We start from the raw sequence: 26,091 nt of genomic DNA on the forward strand, positions 1-26,091 counted from the left end.
AAATTCACCCATTTAAATGATTTTGATTAAAAATGTGTCATTTATTAATATATCAATGTTAAACAAGCACTTTATTCGGGCCATTTTTTTTTCAGGGAAATCTAAGCTCTGATCTGCTAAAGGATCAAGTTGAAAATCTTAAAAAAGTCTATTTTTCCGTTAACCAGCTGTCCCTCCCCCCTACAAACGACAACTCTCATAAATCTAAGCTCTGATCTGCAAAAGGATCAAGTTGAAAATCTTAAAAGTCTATTTTTCCGTTAACCAGCTGTCCCTCCCCCCTACAAACGACAACTCTCAAAATTCGAAACTTGTGTGAACTAAGGACTAACGAGGTCTTACCTCTTAACATGTGGTTCCTTACACTGTTTGGACCTTATAGGTCGAAGTATTACAATCTATAATCAATAAAAATACTCGCATGTTGCTAAATACTATTTATTCTCAGTCAGTAACGCAATGATCTCATGATCGCAAAAGATCACAGCCATGTTAATTTATGATAAATACTAGAATAGTATCTTTCTCATCATTCTCAACATGCATTATTTCTAAATAATAAACCTATACATTATAATACCTGTATTCAATTTTTTCCTTTCACGAAGTCAGCAATTTGACGAATTCTGAAAAAAAAAATTAATTGTCATATTTCTTTGAATTTCTAATATATATCAATGGGCAGGAACGCTACCTTCCGAAAAAGTGCCACCATCTTTAGAACAGTGAGAAAAGTGATGGAATTTTTATTTATCCAAGTATTTTCCCAAAATAAATTTAGAAGTTGTTCTTTTTGAGAACAACAGAGATTTGGCACCATAAGTATTAGACTATCCTCAAGACCGCAACAAAATGCATTATTGGAAGAGAGTATGTGTAGTCCGGTCAAATTAGACCAAAAAATAAGAGTAAAGCTACCTAAATTCCCACCAAGTTGATAATCAGTAAAATTGTTTAAAATATGATTAAAAATAACTTCAGACAACAATTGTAGATCATGAAATTATCTACAAAAAATGTATCAATAATTTTTTTCCTACGAGCCACCATTTTCGAGATATAACAATTCAAAAAGTTGTAAAAGTTGTAATCGTCATAATATGCATGAGTGGGATATATATATATATATATATATATATATATATATATATATATATATATATATATATATATATATATATATAAAATAATTAGCTAATAATGATGCTGATGTATTGATAATTGAAACAGCAATAGAGCAATTCAATTTGACAAATACAACTATTGTTGGTGAAGATGTAGACTTACTCGTATTACTCACTGCTTGAACTCCAACTGAAAAAACTATTTTCTTCTTGAAACTAGGAAAAGCTCAACATTAATCGGAAAATATGCATCAAAAAGTAAGTGTCAAAATCACGTACTATTTTTACACGCAATAACTAGCTGTGATACATCTGCATTTTACAGGAGGGGTAAAATAATAGTTTTCAAAATGTTTGAGAAACAAAATTTAGTTCAATGTACTGAAGTTTTTAAAAATAGTAATTCAACTGGACAAGAAATTATCACTAACGGCATTCGCTTTCTTCTTTCTATGTACGGAGCTCCTAAAAAAACTACCTGCTTAGATAAGTATAGATGTGCATGTTTCGTTAAAAATACCAAAAGTAAAAAACAAGTACAAATACCTTGTCTTCCTCCAACCTCAGTTGCTGCTCATCAACATCTTTTTCGGGTATATTACCAAGTTCAAGTGTGGCTTGGTTGTCAGCTAGACCCTACAGACTGGAGTTGGAAGTTGGTCAACAATTCATTAGAACCAGTCCAAACTTTACTTCCTCGTGTGCCAGAAAAACTGCTGAACACAATTTTTTGCAACTGCAAAAAGGGGTGCAGTGCTAAATGTGGTTGCAAAAAAGCCGGACTGTTTTGTTTTCTAACATGTACACATTGTCAAGACCTGTCGTGCCTAATATTGAATCACCAACAGTGGAGAATCCGTTTGATTCCAAAGAGGCGACATGCGATACATCGCTATTAACGCAGTTTACATGTACTCAGGATGAATATGAAGAAGAACAAGAAGAAAAAAACAAGACGAACAAGAATAAGAAGATCAAGAGGAAGAACAAGCAGAAGAATTTGAAAGTTACGACTCGGACGATTAAACTTCATTACTTTTTTAAAACCTAGATTGCTTTTAGCTTTTAAATCTCTGCTAATATCCATTATTTTGCAATAGTTTCAAATTGAACAGCATCACAACTGGAATAGGCTTACTGGGGAAACCATGTCAAAAAAAACGCGCTAATTACACTACTCCATAGGTGGCGTGGAAACGTGTGCATATTATGACGACTACAACTTTTACAACTTTTTGAATCGTTATAACTCAAAAACGGTGGTTCGTAGGAGAAAAAGTGATGATACATTTTTTATAGATGATTTTATGATCTACAATTTTTATCTGAAATATTTTTATAATAAAACTTATCGTTTTGCTGAAAATCGCGAAAAACTAATTTTTTTTACATTTGACCTTGAATAAAATGTTTTCCATACAGAAGAAAGATGAAGAACTTCAAAATTTTATTTTTAATCATATTTTAAACAATCTCAATGATTTTCAGCTTGGTGGGAATTTAGGTAGCTCGAATATCTAAACTGACCGGACTACGTAACAGAAAACTAAAGAGCTACATTGTCGGTTCGATTCATTCATAGGTAGACCACACAGTCTGGCAGCTTCATTGGAAATATATTCAATAAATAAATAGTATAAAAAAACAACACTTGTTGTTTACAATATGAACTATGAAGAATGTGACATATTTATCGACCTTCTTTGTATATTTTCACCTTGCGCAATCTGAAAAATATGATAAAATAGAAATCCAAGAAAATAATTTAAAGATTTTCAAGGCATAATTAAATGCTAAAAAGTGCAATCTCTTCATGAAATTGTAGCGAATTGAATTGTTCACTACATTCAAAAATACAAAAAAAAGTTTCTAATTGATAGTTGTAGAACTATCAATTTACTACATACTAATTTTTGTGTATCGTAAAATAATCTATAGGTCCTGTACTTTCTACTTACGTACTATTTGCTGTTTCTCATAAATTTTACGTTATAATAATGAATAACCAGATAATTAATAATAGGTAGGTATTTATTTCCCAAAGATTTAATGTGATGGGATTTATGGGTGCATTTTTTAGTTATTTCATATCATATGAATTTCATTTTTAGCAGTTCATTAATATTTAATAATTTTTTTATTTTCTTAACATAATATTGATATGCCATAATTTTATGAGATTTTAGGAAAATTTTACCGATTTATTGATCCAAATATCGAGCGTTTCCTCCACTAGCAAATGATTACAAACGTGTTCATAATTTTATTCTAACTTTATTTTAATTTTTTGGGGTTTATAAATTATGGTTACATAGACCTTTGTTCACGACGTTTTGTTGTGAGCCACATTGAGGGGATTCGGTCTGTTAACAGCCTGTTAACAAATCAATTACCTGAGCATTTTTCGACATTTGCAGACTAGAGTATACCCTGAGCGAAGCATCACCAGTTAATGTTTAATGCTCTCGATCATTTAGCAATTAGTTGTTTATGTTATAACATTATCACTTGAGGACAAGCAACGAAATGTAGCCGGGTATTCTTTAACCAAAGTTATACGATTGATTTTGAACATAGCCCCTCCAAAGCCTTCATCGTCCTTCACAGACAATGAAATGCTATATTGAAAATATTACTGTACGAATATAACAGCGAATATCTGCGAAAAACTCAGATATTCGCAGTTATTCGACAATAACATACATGTAAAAATGTATATGTGTAAATATGTATATAGTAAGTAATTCATGATTATTGTTGTCATTATTGTTCGGGGATGAACTGTTTTTTAACTATTTGTGTATTGAATAACTTCACATCTTTTTTATATCAAAAAAGTAGTAAACGAATTAGATTCAGCCGTATAGGGCTTTTTCTCCTCTGGATTGGGTGAATAATCATTCTGGCATAATCGTTTGCAGGACCTACTGTTTCCTCTCCTGACGCAGATTCTGCTTTTGCTGCTCATAAATTTGGTGCAAGTCAGATCAAGATATCCCGTTCTTGATGTGGCAATAAGTCACTTTCTGGCTTGACAACCTAGCCTCCAAGGTGTTGGGGTTCTTTGATCTCAGTTCAGAAGATGGAGAACTGAGAAGCCCCTTCTCTTGATCCTTTGTTATACAGGGGTCATTCAGTCGACGTCTATCATCTTCGTAGACTCAGGTTCGAGTTTATGATTATTTCATGGTCCACTAGAGGTCCCACGAGTACCTAGGAAAAGACTGACTGAAATTGGAGTTATACATCTTTTCGGCACTAATGGATACACACATTTCGAGGTGAGGCAACATTTAGGAGGACTCTTCATACAAGTGACATCTCAGCCGGCAGAGGTAATCTAACGCTCCTTCGCTGTAGGGCTCCAAGAATAGAAATATCAATGATGAATTTCTTTACTTGACATCATTGCTAGATGTCATGTAACAGTGAGTGATTGTCTGTGCATTCCACATTATTGCGTCCTCTATCAGAATATTTTTTTGACAAAGAAATCTTTATATCTACTCATAAAAATTCGAAGTCCTTCCGAGGCTGACAACGCGAATGTCCGGTATACCCATGCACCAAACCTTGCTTTATATTTTCAGATTTTCCCATGATATCGAAAAAATTTGTAATTGTATTCCTGGTGAACTGAAGCATTTGTAACTTGTCTTTACTTCAAAACGAAGATCAGAGACCGTTTGTTAGATGGGTCTTAAACAATATATCACTAGTTTTTACTAATTTCCATTGTCATGTATGGATTGTGATCATTGGTGTCAGATTTATGTTTTTGTTTTATTTTACTTTTATCTCTCTTGGGACTAGTTACTGCACCTAGTCCCATCATACTGTTGAGTGAAAAAGTGCTATTCTATCGTTTTGATAACATAGAAAAACGAACAATGACAAATTTTTGTACATTTGTTATTATTGTTAATGGTAGCAATTGATAAAAAATTCACCTGGAACGCTCACTTGGAAAAAGTTTTACACAAAGAAGGACTGTCCCTATGAATATGTCGAAGGATTTGTGGTAAAACTTGGGAGTTTAGGTCCCAAACAAATCCACTGGAATCCAATGATCACTTATGGTGCAATTGCCTGGTGGCCGAAGGCTTTACAGAAAACGGCCCAGACGAAGCTCTCTGGCTCACAGAAACAGGCTTATCTGGCCATCAGTGGTGCCATCAGTACCACACCGTCAGCGGACATGGAGATCCTTCTTGATCTACCTCTTCTCCACCTTTTTCTGAAGAGAGGGGTTAGATGGACTGCATACAGACTTGTGCACATTGCCAATTGCCCAGATCAATTTAATGCAGAGTGCAACAGACTGTTGCATTTAGGAAATGCCCTCTAACTTTATGCCTCCAACTGTCAACTACGAACTGGCTTATAAAGTACTGTTCCCCAGTAGAGAGGACTGGATCCTCCGGGAGAAGGAAATGTTAAGAGCAGATAGTTGTTGGTTCACAGATGGATCAAAAACACCTTTCGGTTCTGGTGAAGGTGTTGTAGTCGCAGACCCAGGACAGAGATATATACCTGCCTAGGAACCTATGCGACTGTATTTCAAGAGAAAACTTACGCTATTGAATTGTGTACAGAGAAATTGGAAGAATCCAACCTCTTACACAAGTCGATAAAAATATTCTCGGACAGTCAAGCGGCGTTGGAAGCTGTTGGCTCCTACCGAGCAACGTCTAAATTGGTAGCAAATTGCCAAAAACGACTCTCCCCGATAGGAAGACTTAACAGATTGTCTCTGGCTTGGACAATGAGGCTGCTGACTCCCTTGCAAAGGAGGGTGCTGCAAGCAGCTCCATCGGACCAGAACTTGTCATTGTCATCGCTTTACACTTTGCCAAAAAAACATTGAACACCTGGATGGCAAGAATATTTACGGACCTTGGCAGAATATTCCAGAATTGGCTCACTCCAAGACGTTTATTCACCATTCGAAGGTTGATACTAAACAGTTGTTGGACTACAGTAGGGATGAACTACGATGTCTAACAGGCCTTCTTACATGTCACTGTCATTTGAATCATCATATGCAGAAACTCGGACTGTCGTAAGACAGTGTGTGTCGCCTCTGTTTGGAAAATGATGAAACAGCAGAGCATATACTGTGTGCCTGCCCCCCTAGGGACCGAATCAGGTTTTTAGAGTTCGGCAGAGCCGTACTCTTATCATCTGACCTGAAAGACAACTCCCAATGAAATCAGAGACTCCTTTCATCATTTTCAGAAAGAAATGTTCAAAACTATTAAGTGATAAAGCCTATTATGACCTACAAGAATATTTTGACGATGCCCTGTAATTTAGAATGAGATAAAACTGCGATTGTACTGTGTGTGAAAAACATATTTTTATTCGTTGTCCTAGTTCTTGTCATGTAACCTTTGCATATGTATGTTTATATAGTTTATATTTTATTTTGATCATTTACATTTTATACATTTATACTTCACATCTTATACTTCATATTTGTATTGACAATTATTTATGACATTGTGTTTGTAACAGAAATTTTATTCTTATACAATTAACATATTATCAATCAAGCAATCATACAAACTAATCGGCTTCGTTAAGAAGATGGGTTTATTTGATGGAGGGTGAATAGGTGTGAGCCATAATAAACCCTTGCGGGTTGCGGTGGACCTTTGGACCAAACTTAACCTAACCTAATGGTAGCAATGAAAACGTTTATTATTATTAGATTATCATTTCAGATGTACATTCAGGGTAGGTGGGTATACTTTTCACTTCAGGCTTTTCTGTTATATGTTGTTTCATACAATGTGGAAAAAATTAAGTCTTATTTTCGTTTTATTACGGTACCTATTACCTAGTAATCGTCAAAACAATCATTATTGTGGCTCGAAGAAGGCCATAATGATAAACTGTTGGCAGGCATTATAAGTTTGAACACTACGTTATCATTCATTTATATTCTTGTTAAATGAAAATTTTGTCTCATGTACCTTCGTAATTGATTTTACCATCCTTATCGGTATCGGCCAATACTATTACTTGATCGATTTGCTCGTCAGTTACTGTTTCACCTATCATTTCCATTGCGACTTTGAGTTCTTCCCTAGTAATGAATCCATCTCCATCTAGATCGAAAACTTTGAAAGCTGCTGTTAGATCCCTCGTCAAATCTTCATCTTCTGGTCCTGGGGTGGCTTGCTGAATTGTTTTGACGAAGCTCAAGAAGTCGTTTTGATCAATTATGTCAATACCTGGAGAAGAAAACAAAGTTACTAGTAACTGACAATCAGTATAGAGGGCAGAAGTAAAATACTCGTACATTTAGGTTTTCTTACATAACCTTATTAAATTAATTTTACGAGTTTGGACTTCCATTGTTTAAATTGGTGTTAACTACTACGAAGTCTATGGATGAACAAATGAAATAAAATTGAATTGAATATTAAAGTTATCAAAAATATTAAAAATAATCGGTTCGAAAGTAAGTCAAAAAATCGTGTAAGAAAGAATAGTAATAAATTAGAATAACGCTAATTTGTGAAAAAAAATATTGTGTCCTGAAACAAACAATAAGTGGTCAATTATATTCTTATTTTTTGTGTATTTTCATGACTCATCTTGAATATTTTATATATACCCATTTCATATTTTTATTGTTGACATATAATTGAAATTTCACTTATTGTTTATCTTATTATGAATTCCTTTCCATTTCAGGTCACAATAGTTTGGTTTCTTCACAAGTTACTGTTCTTACAATTTCTGCTATTCCTTTTCGGTCATTGTTTTGACATTACATTTATGTTTAACTAAGCTCAACCGAATATTTCATTCCCTGTGAAATCATTTTCTCTTTCCTCCTGATCTATGTTAATAATATAACATTGAAAGTCATTGTTTTGTAATCTATAAACCTACAAAACGTTTTGTTTTGGAAGTCTAATACAAAAAAGAGCATGATTCTAAATGATCCTTTCAACTTAATCACTGACTATATGTCTACGTGTGTAAACATTTACTGGGAATATCAAAAATCGTATTATCTATTCTGGCTCAGAAACGGCGCTAAGAGAAAAAATATACTTCACTTAATTATTGTACAATATTGTTTATTTGAAAATTGTTCATCTTTCTTTCTCAGTTAGTGAAAATCTACTTCAAGATAAAATATATTTTTTTCCATTTTATAAACGTGCTAAATAAATTATTCAAATCCTTTTTCGTTCTCATTTTCCTGTTTGAACACTTCTAAAATCTCGATATTAAAGATCTTTCAAACAATCGTTTAGCCTTGGAAGTTTAAATTTTTAATAATTTATTCTTGAATATGTTATACAACACATAAATGTTCCGAATCCAACGAAAACATAACAGTTCTGCAATACTTTTTCGAAACGCGTTTCACCAAGTTGGCATCACCAGGAGATGAACTAAAGATGAAACTTCAGGATAGATCAGTTACTTACGGTTCTTTTCCAAAACACTATATTGATCAAATGAGAATAACTCTTCAAAAGAATGAAGTTTTTCAAACCATTTTATGGCAAAGTCTGCAAAATACTGGTGCGAGTTCATTTGCGAACTCTATAGGTACGATGACGGGCACTTCATCAGAACCAGACGCCTTGCGAATTTTGAAACAGCTCAATATCAACAAGGCGTCTGGTCTTCTATCGTTTGTCACCCATATTTGGAATAACGCAATCGAGAAACATGGAGAGTCAAGAACTGTTGCGCTTGATATTTCTAAAGCCTTTGATCGTGTGTGGCATGTCAGATCATTTTTGAGTATGGCTCTCCAGCTTTCTGAAAGAACGCTTCTTGCAAGTGGCCGTCGATGGATATCTCTCGAAAACTTTTACCATCAACGCTGGTGTTCCCTAGGGATCCATATTGTCTCCAACCCCCTTTTTATTGTATATCAACGAATTATTGGAAAAAAAAACAAAATCCAATATATTGCCTTGCTGACGACAGCACACTTGTCTCGTCATTCCATTTGGATTCCAGGACATCGGCTACGGATGTACATCTTCATCGGCAGCAGGAGGTTGCATATCTAGAAGTGATTTCGAATTGGGGTGAAACTGATCAGGTTCAATTCAATGACACAAAAACTTAGGCATCGGTTTTCTCCAGAAAGATAATGTCTACGAACCGGATATACTAATGTCAAGACAGACAATTCCGCTTCGTGCTTCGATAAGTTTGTTGGGGGTTAAAGTGGACACCAATATGTCTTGGCACAATCATGTTGTTGGAATTGCAAAGGTTGCTTCCCAAAAGCTTGGGACCAGTTCCAAACCAGAAAACTGTAAACACCTCAGCAACTTTTGATGTTTTATAAAGCTTAGATCAGAGATCATCTTTGGAGTAATGCTCTCATGTATGGATCTCCGCCCCTAAGCGTACCCTGAAGCTGGTGGATTCCATCCAGAAAAGATTGGAGACGCGAACATCACTTGCAACCTTGATAGTCTGGAACATCGAAGAAAGGTTGGGGGTTTGTCTCTCTTCTATAAATACTTTCATGGAAGTGTTCAAGTGACTTGGCACAGTTGATTCCATCAAGAGCGGTAGATATCAGAAATACGCGATGGACTGTGGCTGCTCATCGTTTTGCGGTTCAACTAAGTACACCTCGAAATTTACTGTTTGAGACCTCTTTTATTCAAAGAACTGCGTTTAAGTCGAATACACTTCCTGAGAACGTTTTTCCAAATGGATTTAATCTCCAGCGATTCAAATCAAATGTGAATCGCTACTTTTGCACAGACACCGTTCTTAAAGATATTCCTGTGGTGCTTACCTTTTGTTAAAAAAAAGCATCAGTTCTTCCACAACTAGGATATATTGAATCTTTTGGAATATTTAGAAACTGATGATAGATTCAAGAATTGGTAACATTTGCTTGAGGACCAGATGAAATTGAATAATTCTCCTTTATCAAGTTGGTTTTCTAATAAATGAAGGAACTCTCTGTACGGAGACGCTATCTATGGGATCGACAGAAGACTCAATCCTCGAATAACAATATAAACAAGAGTCCCTGAAATGGTCCGTTGCAAGAACAAGAATCAAGATCGACCGCCGAACGGGATTCATTTCCTCTGTTTCTCACTTTAAGGAAACTAGATGAAACCAGAGCCTAAAGACAAAGCATTCGTAATCACACACCAAACAACGCCATTTCGAACCGTCATATGTCTCCTCAGTGAACTACAAATGCATTGCTTAACACAACTGTTCATAAAGAAAAATTCTAAGGAAGTGAAAACGATGACATATACACTTATGAAGATGCCATCTATAGGATCGACAAAAGAATCAATCCTGAAAGATCAAAGGCAACTAGATGAAATGAAAGCCCAAAGGCAAAGCATAATTGACATTATATCCCAAAATGAGAATCGTCGTAATGAAAAAAATTGTTAAGGCTTTGAATTTTAAGAAGTCTTAGGAAAATATGTGTGAGCCAGTTCTTTTTTTACCCTTACACATGCCTCCCACAACTATATTCATCTTATCGTTTTATACGTACCCGAATGGCTTGCACTTCTTATAATTTCTTCAGCCTTTTGATATTTTATTTCAATACCCAAATTATTCAGCATTATTTTGAATTCACCGGGTGTAACCTTTCCATCTTGATTTCTGTCTAATAATTGGAAAGCTGTCTTCAGTCCTGAAAACATTATTTTGTTCTCTTTCTTTGTTTTGTACTGTAGCATCGAATGAGTTTCAAGCTGGACATTAAAATATACTCGCATATGCTAAATTGACATTTTATATTTGTACGACAAAATCGACAAATCGGTACTCGAGTACAACCTCCAGCCAAAAGCTAATTCGGTAAACACTGAAAATACTATACTCGTATAAATATAATACTCGAACTGATTTCTTTCAGCCACGTATGAGATACTGGATGGGTGATAACCCAAATCATTAAGAGCATTAAGAGTATTGACTTATATAAATCATCTGTTTTTGAAACAACTACCTTTTAACGAAGAAATATGAAAAATATATGGATGCAAAAGTTTTTATCAGCTGCAAAAATCTCGCCAACACTAGTCCAATTCCTTAAAAATTCAGTATGGAGTATTTTTGATTTTTTACTTCTCCGTTTACATATGGAGAATGAGGAAGTAGAGAACATCAGATTTGTTATGTTGAATTGAACTTTTTAAACAAAAATAGATAGTGGAATGAATTATGACAAATTATGACACATCATAGTAAAAACCAGAGAAATGACCAAGAGTGCTTAGAATTTGACAAGCATTGGAAGAAAATCAAGCTATTAAATATTTTTTTCCAAAACCGTCTCTATTGTCCATTTCTAGCAGAAAATGAAATTTCAATGGAAGCAACTTGTTGCTAAATATATATAGATAGATAGATATTTATTGGCTACGTTATATACATGAAATATTTGTAGCAAGTCAAATAGGAACATATTCACACTCGTGTTCTTGAAAAATTCATATAAATATACCCACACACACATATATACACATATACATACACATATACACACATATATACATGTATATAGAAACATACACTGTCGTAAAACAACTAAAACTAATACATAAAAAATATACAAGTCATTTCAAAAGTTCAGTAGTTGGCGTACTCATATATTCGTCAATCGAATAAAAACAGTTTTGCATTAATAATTTTTTTATTGTCGCTTTAAAGTTTGCTGGTCCTAGTTTCTTAATTTCCGCTGGTAGTTTATTATATATATCCAAATCGAGCGAATTTTTTTTTGATATTCCTAGTCTAAACCTCCTATTCAATAGAGAATCGCCATGCCTAGTGTTATAATTATGGTTTGAACTATTTGTGGAAAAAGTGTGGCAATTTTTATGAGGGAACTGTCATAATTCCTAATCTTATAAAATGAGATTTGCATGAATCTCTAGGACCCAATCCTACAATGATTCTGACCGCACGTTTCTGCATCACAAAAATTCTGGAAGTATGGATAGAGTTACCCCAAAGTAAAATTCCATAAGTCAGGTGGCTATGGACAAGAGAAAAGTAGGAAATCATGAGTATATCTGTGCTGACAGATTTTTTCAGTCTTCTCATGAGAAAGAGTTGACAAGCCAGCTTCTTCGAAAGAATATCAATATGATGGGACCATTTAAGTGACTGGTCTAAAGTAATACCTAATAGCTTCACAGACTGATTACTGTTAGATGAAAAATTGGAAGAAAAAATCAATTTCTGTGTTTTTGATTGGTTTTGTGTCAGACCATTCGGTATTAAGCATTCATCGATCTTTTCAATCAAGGTTTCATCCTTCTGTTTCAAATTGACAAGATTCGAGTCCGAGAAATAAAATGTAGCATCATCTGCATATAAAAGCCCCTTCACAAACTTAAGGTGATCAAATATATCATTGATATAAATAATGAACACAAGTGGTCCTAGAACCGATCCTTGAGGTACACCACACGTGATATCCCGAAATGAAGAGGGTACAGAGTTCAGATGAACTGTTTGACTACGCCCTGTGAGGTAAGATTTGAAAAATGTGTTTGTGACTCCTCTTACACCATAGTATTCAAGTTTTTCAAGTAAAACTTGATGTGATATGCAATCAACTGCCTTGCTCAAGTCACAAAAGGTAGATGCCGTGAATTTCCTTTTTTCAAAAGCATCCACAACATCATTCACCAATCTCGACACAGCATGTATAGTTGAGCGGTTTTTCCTAAATCCATATTGATGTTCATTCAAGTATTTGAATTTTTCAAAGTAGTCAGTTAATCTTTTCTTAGCTATGATTTCAATCACCTTGCCAATAATGGGAATAATCGATATTGGACGATAATTTTCCAACATGTCAATGTCACCTTTTTTGAAAATTGGAATAAGTTTCGTTTTTTTGAAAATATCAGGAAAAAATCCTTGACTGAAACACAAATTGCACAGTATAGCAATGGGTTCAGAGATAATATACACTATTTCTTTCAACATCACACTATTCAGCTCATAAATATCGAAACAATTCGATTTTTTCATGTCATTTATTACCTCTATGACCACGTTGCGTGTGGTTGGAGCTAGGAAGAATGAATTTGTATTAGCAGGTATTGATTTTAGATAGTTTCTTGCTGAGTGAGTTGTTTGTGGCAGTTGATCAACTAGTATTTTGGCAATAGTAGAGAAGTAATTAACAAACTCTTCTGCGTTTAAATTAGGTGATGGGTGGGTATTTGAACTTTTTTTCCTCTTTCTTGGTTAATAATTTTCCATGTATCCCTGGCCCTATTATTCCAATTAAGAATGTAGGTGTCATATTTCAGACGTTTTGCTTCTTCAAGCGAGCAATTATAGTATTTCTTGAATTCTTTGAAGATCTCTTTATCCTGTGTCGAATTACTAGAATCACTTATTACTTTCAATGCATTCAATGTGTTTCCGATTTCTTTCAGTTCCTGATTGAAAAAATTCAATGGTGATTTGCAGTTATTGTTGGCTGTCTTCCTTATTGGAAAATTTTTTGTAACTTGATATTGTAAGGAACTATTTAAATATTGCGATAAGATGTCGACGTCAGTACAAGTATGAAATATATTCATATCCAAGTTTTCGATTGATTTTTTGAATTTGGATAAGTTAAGAGTTGTAACTTGACGAAATAAAATTTTTTTAGGACTATCATTGGAAGGTGCAATAATTTTAATATATTGACCTCGGTGATCAGATAAACATGTCTCTAATATCCCAACATCGTACAATGAAGAGTCGAGATTTGTAAGAATGTTGTCAATGCAAGAAGTGGTATCGGTTCTCGGATCAATTCTGGTGTACTCTTTTATAGTTATTTCCAGCCCAAAAGAAGTTGCAAGGTTTCTAATTTCTCTCGAAATACTGTTATCGATTTCAAAGTGTATATTGAAATCGCCCGAAACGATTACTTGATTATATATTTCTGATAGATCCGATAATAACTCTTCAAGTTTACTCATGAACAAATGAACATCTCCACGGGCACAAGATCTGTATAGAGTTATTAAAACGATGTTAAGTTCAGTTAATAATATTCCGCAAAACTCAGCATGAAATGCTACATTATATTTATTTAAATTCAGGCGTTTGAATTTAATGTGTGTTCTCACAAAAATTGCCACACCTCCGTGTAAATTGTATTTGATCAAATATATATATATATATATATATATATATATATATATATATATATATATATATATATATATATTGATCGACAATTTAAATGGAACACTCTTAACACCTTCTAAAAAGTAAATTATTTCAAATTCAATTGAAATCGAATATAGGTACTACTATAATTAACAAACAAATAGGTCAATAAGGTTGATATTTGATAAGACATCTACAATATTTTGAGATGAGTTGTAGAATCTTCTTTAAATAATATTTGTAGATGCCTATTTATTGCTGTTTTGCAAGCTATTGTTGGAATGAATTTTGGCAGTATAAAATTTTAGAGGAAAAACTAAGTCTTGTCTCTAAAAACGGTTCAATCTTCCGCTAAAGTAAACGGAGATATTATAGCCATCGATCCATTATTGCTATTTCAAATGATATCGTTAACGATCTACAGTAAAAAAGATATGGAAACTTATTAACAACACGAGCTTGCACCTTTTCCACCGTCACTTTTCAGAGAAAATGGCCTCAGGAAAAATGTAAAATCTCAACTCTACGAATAATTTGTGGGTGTGAAAAGACCAACGCATTCTGACTGCGTAGTGCATGTCGTCGAGGGTGGATTTTTACTGCACAAAGTAATTTGGCAGAAACCAAAACCATACAAAAATACCATCTTTGCAAGAAAAGTTTTTATCTAACGAGAAAAACAAGGGCAAAATAATAAAAAGTTTAATGAAAAGATTACAGTTACAAGGGTTTTCCTATAAACAAGTAGAAGAAGATGCTGATGCTGACATAATTAAGACCTCGATAGAAATTGCCAGAGATACTAATAAAACTGTCGTTGTTGTGGGTCAAAATATTGATCTTTTGATCCTTTTAAATTAATTAAATTCAAATAATCATGACATTTATTTTCTCAAACCAGGTTCTGGAAATGTAAAGGATCTATTTTTCAAGTCTTATAGTTTCAAACATAAATCCTTCAAAAAGTATCGTAAATTCATTATTAGACACTTAAAATTTGTCAAATTTGGCCAATGTTTTTTTTAAGAAAGATGCCAGTGAAGAAGATATGAAAAAATGGATCACAATTGAACAAATTGTTACAGGGCATATTATCAGCTTCAAACTTGGTTGGGTAACGAGCTGACAGCAACAGATTGGGCTGGAAGCAACATCAACGTGGCATTATTATGCCCAAATTTACAGAAAATGAATTAATTCCGGAAGTATTGCTTAAAACTATTTGCTGCAGCTGTGAAACTGGATGTAACAGTTCAAAATGTGGCTGTCGAAAACATGGCTTAAAATGCACAAATTTATGCTTGAATTGTCATGGTTCTGAAAATTGTTTCAATATAGAAGAAAAAACCTACGAGAAAGTTAATGATTCAGATGAAAGACCAATGCAGACTGGAAATAATATTGGAGATGAAGAGGCGGTCTTGAAGATTTCGAAGATAAACTAGAATTGGAAAGGTTTGTCGAATCTAATGCAATCAAAGAGACAAAAACTTATCGATAAGTGACTAAAATTCAAGAAAAGGTATTTATAAATAACAAGATTAACGTTTTTAAGAATTCTATAATTAATAACTTCATCAGAATGAAGTATCACATTTACCATAGTAATGTATATTAGGGTGTTTTTTTGGTATTGAGTCAAAATAAGGCGAAAAAATAAATATTTTGAATCAAATAAATTACAGTGTATTTGGGACATAAAAAGGTAAGTTTTCATCGAATTTCATTGAAAAAGATAAAAATAAAAAACCAAAAACTTGGTTATTTGAATTTTTCACATAAATTTTGAGGTTATGTGAAAAAATTGTGATCATAAAAGTTGTAGATCTTTTTATTAACTACAACTTTGTCGATTTTTTTTTCCATAGGACTTCCGGAAATCGAGATAAACTCACCCCCTCCGACTTTCCGAAATCAGATCGGCCGTAATTTATTTTTTCTTTCATTTTTATCATATTCCCGTCCTTTTCTTCAAATGGGTTTCATCCTACTGTTATTTTTTTTTTGGTTTCAAAAATGATCGACCCTGGTCCATTAGTACTCGACACTAAACCTGGTGATAATAGGCATACCAACCACACTCTCATAAATATCATTTGCTTTGAAAATTTCACGAACTGACTGACGAAAGTTCACTTTGAAAATTGCTCACATAACTTTTTTTCTGGATAATGAATAAATATCTATTGTATTGAGTATTGCAACAAATTTAACTGAGGATTCGAAATTTGTAATTTGCAGTAATTTTTCATCTGTATAGGAATCAACAACTCCGCTACTGTAACGTATTTGATTTAACTTTTTTCAAAATAATCAATACATTTAATAGAATTGATCGCTGTCTGTCTGTGCATTTATGAGCGCTAATATTGTAAACTCTTAACTAATTTGAGTTGAGTTTCACTCAACAATCATGTATGATTTATTGAAATTGATTCATTAAGGAAAAAGCTATGTTAATCAAAAATTCATGTCACAGATTTTGTTTCGATAATATTATGAAAATTATATTCAGTTAATTTAGCTGAAACTTTGTTTAATTATATTTATTGTTGGTAAATTGATTTTCTTATGAATCAACGATGGATAGGAACGTTTTGCTGTTAGAAAATATGGAGAGGAAATGTTGTTGAGTTCTGAACTTCAAGTTCATTATTTGACAGATTAATTGTGCTTGGTATTTCCTTGTTAAATTGTTCTAAATGGGATCATATTTGCATTTCATCAGTTCGGACTTCCATTGTCTAATATGATATAAATTGAATTGAAATCCCTGAAAAAATCTGTAAAAAATTAAAAAGATTAGCTGAAAAAATTACAATTATATTAAACAAAAAAACTTAAATCACAATGAAATAAAATACAAGCAACAACCAAAAAATAAAAATAAAAAATTGAACTATTAAAACGAGATCAAAATTAAAAAAAATATTAACAAGAAATGAAAAATAAAAATTAAAAGATTTCAAACCAAGTTGCTACAAGACGTTTCAATTGTTAGTATCCTCAATCGTCTTCGGGTGACTTATTCCTCCGAGATCCGACTATTTATAGGTCATTCGAGTGCTTTCACCTATCCCCTCTTCCCTCTCACCGCTTTATCCGTTTTCTCAACATTCAGAATCGAAATGTTTTTGAGAATTGGTGGCTTGCTCCAATTTAACAGATTACTTGACTCTATAATTCATTTTGGATAGTTGTAACTTGACATTAATAAAATTTACATTAGTGATTTGACGAAACTTATTGTCATTATTTAGGAATTCTAAAATATCATTCATAAAAATGATGTTGATCCTAACCAATTACATTTTTCTGTATTTTATTTTGTTTCTGATTTGAATTTTTTCGTGCTTCATTTATTTTAGTTTTTTGTTGATTGTTTGACAGATATGACTCAAAATACTTTGAGATATTACCTCTAATTCCATATTTTTCTAGTTTTGTTAATGATTATTTGTGATTTAGGCTTTAGATTGTACAATAATCTAATCATTTAGTTCACCCACAAATGAAGGTTTGTAAAACAGTATTCTCCATAATTTGCTTACTATGTTCACTGAATTCTAAGATCGAGTTCTGCTGTTGTGTTGTCTCTCAAAACTATCCTTGTCATTGATTTAACCTCTCCATTTGTCGGGGACAAAAATACTGTAGTACTCCGTAGAGTACTCAACTTCATTCAGAAATAATTTTTATCAAACTGATCAGATATGTCAACGGTATGATAACCGAGAAATAGATATATTTAACAAGTAATACAAGTATGCCTACATTAATGAAATATTAGACATTCAAACAAGATCTGTGATAACTTGCGAATTTGTTGTTGACACATCAGGAATAATTTTATATTCGAATTTTAAAAATAATCTGGCCCACATCCAGGTGTTTTGAATATTTTGTAGGTTATTCATTAGCAATTGAAATGTTCCAGAGAACCACCTTTCAAAAATAAATTGCCAATCAAGGTTAAGGTTAATGATACATCGTTATATTTGGGAGCTAATTGCACCGTAATGATTTCTATAAAATACTTTTAAGTCAGAATACTTCCGATTATGGGTACTGAATATCACTTCCACGTTTCATGGTTATAGTTTTTCCGGTAACAAGACTACAGTAGCGGTAAATCAGCACAAGTAGTAATGTGCCCGACTCACGATCCAAAGAAGTACCTAGGTTCTTTTACCAGATACTTTCCTCGCGAGAATTTTATCCGGTTGAAGGTGCATTGATTTTGCTATATTTCGAATAGCCACAATGCTTAGAAAGATATGAAGATAAGCGTATGGGGTCTTTCACCTTTTGTGGTCATCTAGATCTACAATAATAAGACCTATGTTAACGTATTGCATTGGGACCGAAAGTTCTACAAGCAACGGCCATCCAAAAATTATATCAAATTCAGCGATTGGCTTGTTTAAACATCACAGGAGCCATGAGAACAACACCACCCGCGGCAATGGAATTAAGTATTGGCCTGACGTCTCTGGACCTTTACTTTAAGGAGGTTGCGTTAATGACCATGTTACGATTGCGCACTGCTGGTGTAAACCTCGAAGTGGGAATCGGTCTATTGAGGCTGAGCCTATGGCGAGAAGCGCTTACTGCGTTTACTGCGCAACATCTGCTTCAGGCAACCAGGGATGCAATTGAACCCAGGTTTGTGTTTAATAAACCCTACAAAATACAAATAAAACAGAACACAGATTCAGATGCTACAAATGCAATACGCTTATATACAGATGGCTCAAAAACCAAAGAGGCTTAGGATGTGGAGTGTACTCCAGATCCTACGGATTAAGTGGGGAATGGTAAAATACCAGCGTGGCTCAAACAGAACTAAACAGAAATAACTAGGAAAGGAATTTCTGGAAAAAAATAACACGTCGGTAATTTGGTAACACGTCGTCTGTGCACTGACGGCAGTGCACAGACGACGTGTTACCAAAAGGCTAGTACTAGAGTGTCACCAAGATTCAGCCAAAGCCTCGGTAGATAAAATTATCCTGAGGTGGACTAAAGGACACGACAGGAGTAAAGGTAATCGCATTGCCGACTCTTTAGTCAAGGAAGCGGCTGGAATAAGAATTTTGGAACCCAGTGGCACCTACGGCTTGATGACTTCGACAATTGCGGAACTAGCCAAACGTCACACCCATGCTCAATCCCTAAAGAGATGGAATAAAATCAAAGGATGCAATCTTGCCAGGATCACCCTTGGCGACCCTGGGAAGTTGACGCTGAAGAAATATCTGGCAATGACCAGGAAAAATCTACGCTTGACAGTAGGATTTCAGACTGGCCACTGTCAACTAAGGAAACACCTCTACAATATGGGGCTAGTGGACACCTCTATGCAGGATGTGTGAACAGGAAGATGACACTGTCAGGCATGTCCTATACGAATGCCCGGAGTTATCGTCAATAAGAGAGTGTGTGTTCGGCGAGTCTTGGCCTACTGCTGCCGAAATAAAGAAGATGTCTCCCAGAGACCTGTCCACCATCCTGGAAAGAACAGGATGGACGATGACCTAGGAAGACAACTCCTTGGGAGGATGTACGATGGGTCACATATGGCCTAAGTGCTGAGGCCTACACTCACCCTTCCTACTCTACAGATACAGAGACAGAAGCGTACTCAGAACACGAGGCTGATTTCCATAATACTCGGTGCCGTTGACATCGAAAAAAAAAAAAACAAGAGTTCCGTTCACTTTTGACCATGTATTATATAACTAAATTGCGTGTCACAAGACAGTTAACGATAATAGTAATTCTATTTCAAACAGGAGTAAAATAATGGCGTTTCTCTATTACGGTACTACTACTTCAGCATCATATAGAAATTGGGAAACTTCCGAAGAAGGAAAGTTCTTCAAAAAGATGTGTGATCACGCATAGAAGTATTTTTCAAATACAAACTATAAAAAAAACATTTCTGAAACAACTACTTTCGGAAATTGCCTTCACTCTTTTTGTTTGAATTTCAAAAACTTTCTTAATGGAATTGAAACGAATATCTTCCACAGGACCGCTACACAAAAAAGTTACAATATAAAATCTCACTTATATAGAGAACTTTCATTCTCCAGGTATAATTCGAAGTTTCGCTGAAACATTTGTCTTCAAATTTTCATCAGCATCGATAACATTGACCATTCACTCAGTTTTCTCAAAGTATTTTTCGAGTTTGTGTAACCGGAAGAAACACATCTACTCTACTCTATACTTTACCCTTCTGGTAGTGTGTATATTAGAACCACGGGAAGATCGATAAGTATAATAATCTGTACTAAACTGTATTAAATTTGTGTATCTAATATAGTTTTACGGTAGGTAGGAAATCAATCGAAATCCTAAAACTTAAAAATGTTGTCAATAAAACATGGTTACCCATTTTCATGAATAAAGGCATTAGCCTTTATTCATGAAAATGAACTAACTGGTGCTAACTATATACATGAAAACCACAGGAATATGAATATATTCTCAGAGGAAACTACTCAATTTGGAGAAATATTTAGAAACACTTTCTCAAATGGACAATTTGAATTTGAATTCAAATTCAAATTCAATTTCAAATTATTTATTGGTGCTGGGACACAAGGGTGTTTACACAAGTCATTTCAAGTTGTACATAAAACAATTACAAAAATAATAGGTACAAAAGAGCTTGTAATAGGAGATAAAGTCACACATTAAAAGTCTGACAGTCATTAAAATTAGGTCAAAATTTGTATAATTGAGGTTTTCTGAAATGTAAGAATACCATTGAAATACTCATTTACATCATAAAAGGCGTATTATAAAAGAAAATGTTTGAGTTTTAATTTGAAATTATTGAGTTCAAGATCCTTGGCTTCCGCAGGTAGGGCGTTGTATAGCCTAATAGGCAGCCTCTGGTAATTGGCTTGGATTTTTTAACGATTTCGAGTAGGTCATGAGTTTGGGAGTAGTTTATGTTGTTTGAATTTGTCCCTACAGTCGTCTCGATATTTCAAACCAGAAACAACTCTCAATGCTCTTTTGTGTATACTGAAGATTTGCGATCAATGGCTAGAGTGTTCCCATACTGAAATAGCATAGGATATGGAGGCCTGTATGAGGCCGTGATAGGCTGTGAGTAAGATACTCAAGTTCATGATTTTTGAAAGACTTCTCAGTAAGAAACTAAAGCTCGATAATCTATTACCTAAAAATTCACAGTGTTTTTGCCAGATCAGTTTTTCGTCAATGTAAACACCTGAAAATTTGGTACACTTGGATGCGAGTCTAATTTCGCCAGTATTTCTCATACTGACAAGCATATGTTCTGTTTTCAATTCACTGACTTTTAGTTTATTCGATAGGAACCATGGTTCTATTTGTTCTATTTCAGTTTCAACTGTGGAATTCAGGTTACTTAATTTTTTTCCTGAATGTTTGAACGTGCTGTCATCAGCACATACTATAAACTTTGATAGTGGAGATGAATAGGGCAGGCCATTTATTAACACATGAAAGAGCAGTGGTCCTAAAACGGACCCTTGGAGGACACTATATTGTATATTGGGTAGGGAAGATTATTTATTTCGGAAGAGAACGAACTGGACTCGTTCTTTAGGTAAGATTTTATCAAGTTGATACTTTCTTCGTGAATATTGAAGTTTTTTGAGTAAAATATCATGTGCAGTCAAACGCTTTTGTCAGGTCCAGGTAATTTGCATAGATAAAATCATTGTTTTCCAAACCTTTGTTCGCTATTTATGTCATTCTACCAATAGCCGATGTGGTTGAATGCTTTTTTTTGAAACCAAATTGTTCTTGAACAAAGAGATTTTCTGATTCGAAATGAGATATCATTTGGATTTTTGAGATGACTTCGAATAATTTGGCAAAAATTGGAATAATCGAGATTGGTCTGTAATTTGATGGCAATATCAATAAATGAAAATACAATGCAACATGACTACGAAAGACTCGCTTGATTCTTCAAATGAGGTTCAGCTTATAATTTCGTTATTGAATTTTTCTAGATTTTTTCGATACCTCAAAAATAAGAAAGTTGTTTCAGATATGTTAGAAAAAAATATGAGCATGATACCCATTCCTCTGAAAACGTCATCTGTAAGAACAGTTAAACCCGATTTGTCATCTAAAATAACTACACTGCAGCTTTTTATTTTACCACGTGTTCTGAATATTTAAATATCTTCAAAAGCATTGATTTTCAAATTTAAAAAACCTCACTTTTCTCTTATTCTATTTGTAAAATCCCCTCCACGTTCTTGAAGATATGCAAGATATTCAATATCAGATTGCCTTGAACTGCTCCTTCCACATATTTTAGTATCAAGTATCCCAACTGTGGGTATATACCTATAAGAATTTCGCAATGAAATACTCGAATCATATTAGAAAAAACAGTGTAGTCATTTTGAATGTATTATTATGTTATCAAGTTTCTAGTAAACGTAAGTTCATACTACACTCGATATTTGTTTAGAACAAGAATTTCATTACTCACCTTCAAGTTCTTTTTCGCTAAATTCTTTTTTGATTGAGGAACTCTGAAACAGTACACAAATTCCAGTTAAAACGTTTACACACAATCAACTTCACTAACCCTTCTTCGGTTGAATTGAAAACTAGCCATTAGTAGAAATTATTAATAGAATGTTCAAAAGCACATGATATCGAAATCAATATCAACAAATACACATTTTACATTCAAGAGTTGTTTATAGACTACCGTTCAACATACATGATCGTGTGCCAAAGCTACAAAAATTTCAGTGACACATTTATTTCAGTCAAAATTATTTCACCTTAATGTATTTACAACATTTTAAAGATTAATTTACAACGTCGCTTCTATAACAACAATGAATTTGTCAAATGTTGACATTATTATCACTAAGAACGGTTTGTTTGCTGTATAACACCATAAAATTGCTCATGGAAAACCTTCATATCGATAAATATTTCTGCGTACTGATAGTCATTTTTGTCGCCGAATTAGGTCTTATCAAGAGATGATAAGTCGGTGGAATTAAATTTATCACAATTTCAATCTTCATCAAACTGAAAATACTAAATTTGTTTTGATTATCTAGGCGAAGGACAGATATACACTTCACTGGAAAAAAGGTAAAAGCAGCTAATAATAGATTTGAGCTAAGAAATTTTTGTGAAAAGTATAGAGGTCTTTTTGGAAAATGCTTACCCTCTCAGTATGCTACCAATGAAGTAGAAAAAATCAACAAAATATTTATTTTAAAATTCATAAGGCAAATGGCCGTATAACTTTTGTGTGTTCAAGAGTGGATATGGTTACAAAAAAAAGGAAAACTGACATATACAGTAAGTCACCTAAAATGATACAGCTCAAATATAGCAATTATTCATGACATTCATAGCTATTTATTCCAAGCAATTTGAAAACGTTTTTGAATTATATGAAATACAAACTACCAAATCCTTTAATTATCATTTATATCAGTCTTATCGAGTTTCAAAGACTTGAATTGATTACCAAAATTAAGAAAATACTAATCGATTTAGGTTACTCGGCATATAAAAATAAAATTATGACTGAATTTATACATTTTTCCAAAAAAATTAAAAAAGAAGTCCCTTTTCAATTCAAATGAAGTTTCTATGGCTAGGATTAACTAACTAGGATTAACGTATAAATGTGTACTCGTGTAAGTACATCGTGACAAGAGCAGATTTGTCTTTTCCGGTAACAAAAAATCATAATGTTATGAAAGAAATGAGTGTTTGGTTTTGCAAAAAGGTGCTGACGAGGTGTTAAGACAAATTCTTTGTTCCGAAACTTCAAAGTACACCACTGAGGATGATAGTAGATTTCGTAGTAGTGACATTATGTAGCGTTCCTATGGTTGATTTCTTTTTCAATTCTACAACGAATGTTTGTATACATACTGTTTGGAAAAACTGATTTTCGTGTATTTCAACGTTCGTATGAGAGTAACTGTTTCGAAAGGTAAATTAGCTTGATTATTCACCGATGACTGGTGATTTCTAGTTCGTAGGTTGTACTTATGTTGACTCAGGTAGTCCGTCTCTCTTGTTGATGCGTTGCTATTGACCGAAGTGTTACTATTTTAACATTGCATTGCGCTGTTGCTACTTCAGCATCTTTTAGTATCGGATTCCAAAACCAACCATTTGGCTACGATACGTGAATGACACCTTCTTCATCTGGAGACATGGGAGGGATAGACTGAACCTATTTCTGGACCACATAAATGCTCAACACCCTAGCATCAAGTTCACCATGGAGACTGAACAGGAACAATGGATATCTTTTCTAGATGTACTCGTCGATAGGCGTGGCACACGACTGACATATAAAGTGTACCGAAAACCGTTACATATGGACAGATATCTGCATTCACTTTCGAAAAACCATCCAAGTCAATAGTAATAATATATACTTATTGCCATGGGTTTCCTATGAAACATCAGCATCGTCAAATACAAAATTACAATTTACAAACACACATATGAATAAGTAAATACTTAAAATTACATCAAAATTACAAGTAAAATGTAAAAATATATATCATCACTTAGTACGTTCATTTGTGGCTGTTACAAAAATATAAGAAAGTATGCATATTCAACTCACACGTTACACTTTACAGACATTGTAAAATTCGTCAAGTGAATATAGGGGATTTTCAGTCAGGTATTCCTTCAAAGTTGTTTTGAAGATACTCATGGTTTTGATTTCTTTGAAATGTGGAGGCGGTGCATTATATATTTTTATACAGTTATAGTACGGACCTTTCTCGAATAGACTTGTTCTATGTAGTGTAATGCGTAGATGTTTACTTCCTTTTGTTACCATATTGCAAATGTATTCATCATTTGCAGGAAATTTGTACAGGTATTTTTAGCGATTATTGCAATATTAAATATGTAGGCACAATGAACAATCATAATTCCTAAATTAGAAAATAATTGTCTGCAAGAGGTATAATTTTTTAGGTTAAGCATAGTTCTTATGATTTTTTTTTGATGGATGAATATATCCTTGGATGTTGGTGCATGAAACCAAAATATTACGCTATGATCAATCACCGAATGGACATAAGCGAAATAAAACATTTTTATATTGTCATTACTTATGTGATCCCTGAGGTATCTTATGACACAACAAGCTGACGTTAATTTACCCATTACTGCTTTCACCTGATCAGTCAAATGCAATTCTTTATCTATCATAATCCCTAAAAATTTGGAGGAAAATGTTTCATCTATTTCGGAATTGCCTATGATATGTAGTGGGGCTTCCGTACCGTTTCTGAAATGTATATAATTGGTTTTATTTTTTTTGATTAGGAGATAGTTCTTTTCACACCACTCAACAACTCGAGACACTGTAACATTAGATGTTTCATTCAGAGAATAAATATCCCTCTCTGACACAACAATTGAGATGTCGTCAGCGAACATAAAAAATGAGCTGATGTTTATTTGGGGACTTATGTCGTTGATAAATTTCAAGAAAAGAATTGAACCGAATATGGAGCCGTGAGGCACTCCTATGACAGTTTGTACTTTTTCGGAGTAGGATACCGAAGATTTGAAATTATTTTTAGATGAGATACCGACTATTTGTGTTCGGTTGCTGAGGTAAGTATTTATTAGATCATTGGATTTTCCTCTAACACCATAGCGTTCTAGTTTTAGCATTAGTAGCTCATGATTAATGAGGTCAAAAGTTTTCGTTAGGTCAAAATAAAAATCAGTTACTTTATTGCCTTTATCGAGTTGA

At 33.7% G+C, this 26,091-nt stretch overlaps 1 protein-coding gene across 1 annotated transcript; it reads right to left on the reverse strand.

Moving 5' to 3' along the window:
* Nucleotides 1–422: 422 nt before the first annotated feature.
* Nucleotides 423–23,267, reverse strand: Eip63F-1 (Ecdysone-induced protein 63F 1). Its single transcript, XM_023164511.2, has 5 exons — nt 22,909–23,267; nt 22,810–22,852; nt 10,654–10,797; nt 7,103–7,363; nt 423–626 (listed from the first exon to the last, which is right to left on the reverse strand). Exons 1-5 carry the CDS (start codon nt 22,936–22,938, stop codon nt 601–603), a joined length of 504 nt encoding a protein of 167 aa, XP_023020279.2. The 5' UTR covers nt 22,939–23,267; the 3' UTR covers nt 423–600.
* Nucleotides 23,268–26,091: the final 2,824 nt, after the last annotated feature.

The sequence above is a fragment of the Leptinotarsa decemlineata genome, unplaced genomic scaffold, assembly GCF_025532065.1.
Source record: "Leptinotarsa decemlineata unplaced genomic scaffold, Ldec_3_MD MMD2_tig00000218_RagTag_RagTag, whole genome shotgun sequence".
NCBI classification, from domain to species: Eukaryota; Metazoa; Arthropoda; class Insecta; order Coleoptera; family Chrysomelidae; genus Leptinotarsa; species Leptinotarsa decemlineata.

What these genes read in the sequence shown, in the direction of transcription:
- Eip63F-1 (XM_023164511.2), bottom strand. Translation starts at nt 22,938, where the DNA reads ATGGCTAGTTTTCAATTCAACCGAAGAAGG. An exon ending in TAGCGAAAAAGAACTTGAAG is followed by an intron (nt 10,798 to 22,809) that starts GTGAGTAATGAA and finishes TAATGTTTTCAG; the next exon opens with GACTGAAGACAGCTTTCCAA. An exon ending in AAGAAGTGCAAGCCATTCGG is followed by an intron (nt 7,364 to 10,653) that starts GTACGTATAAAA and finishes TTTCTTCTCCAG; the next exon opens with GTATTGACATAATTGATCAA.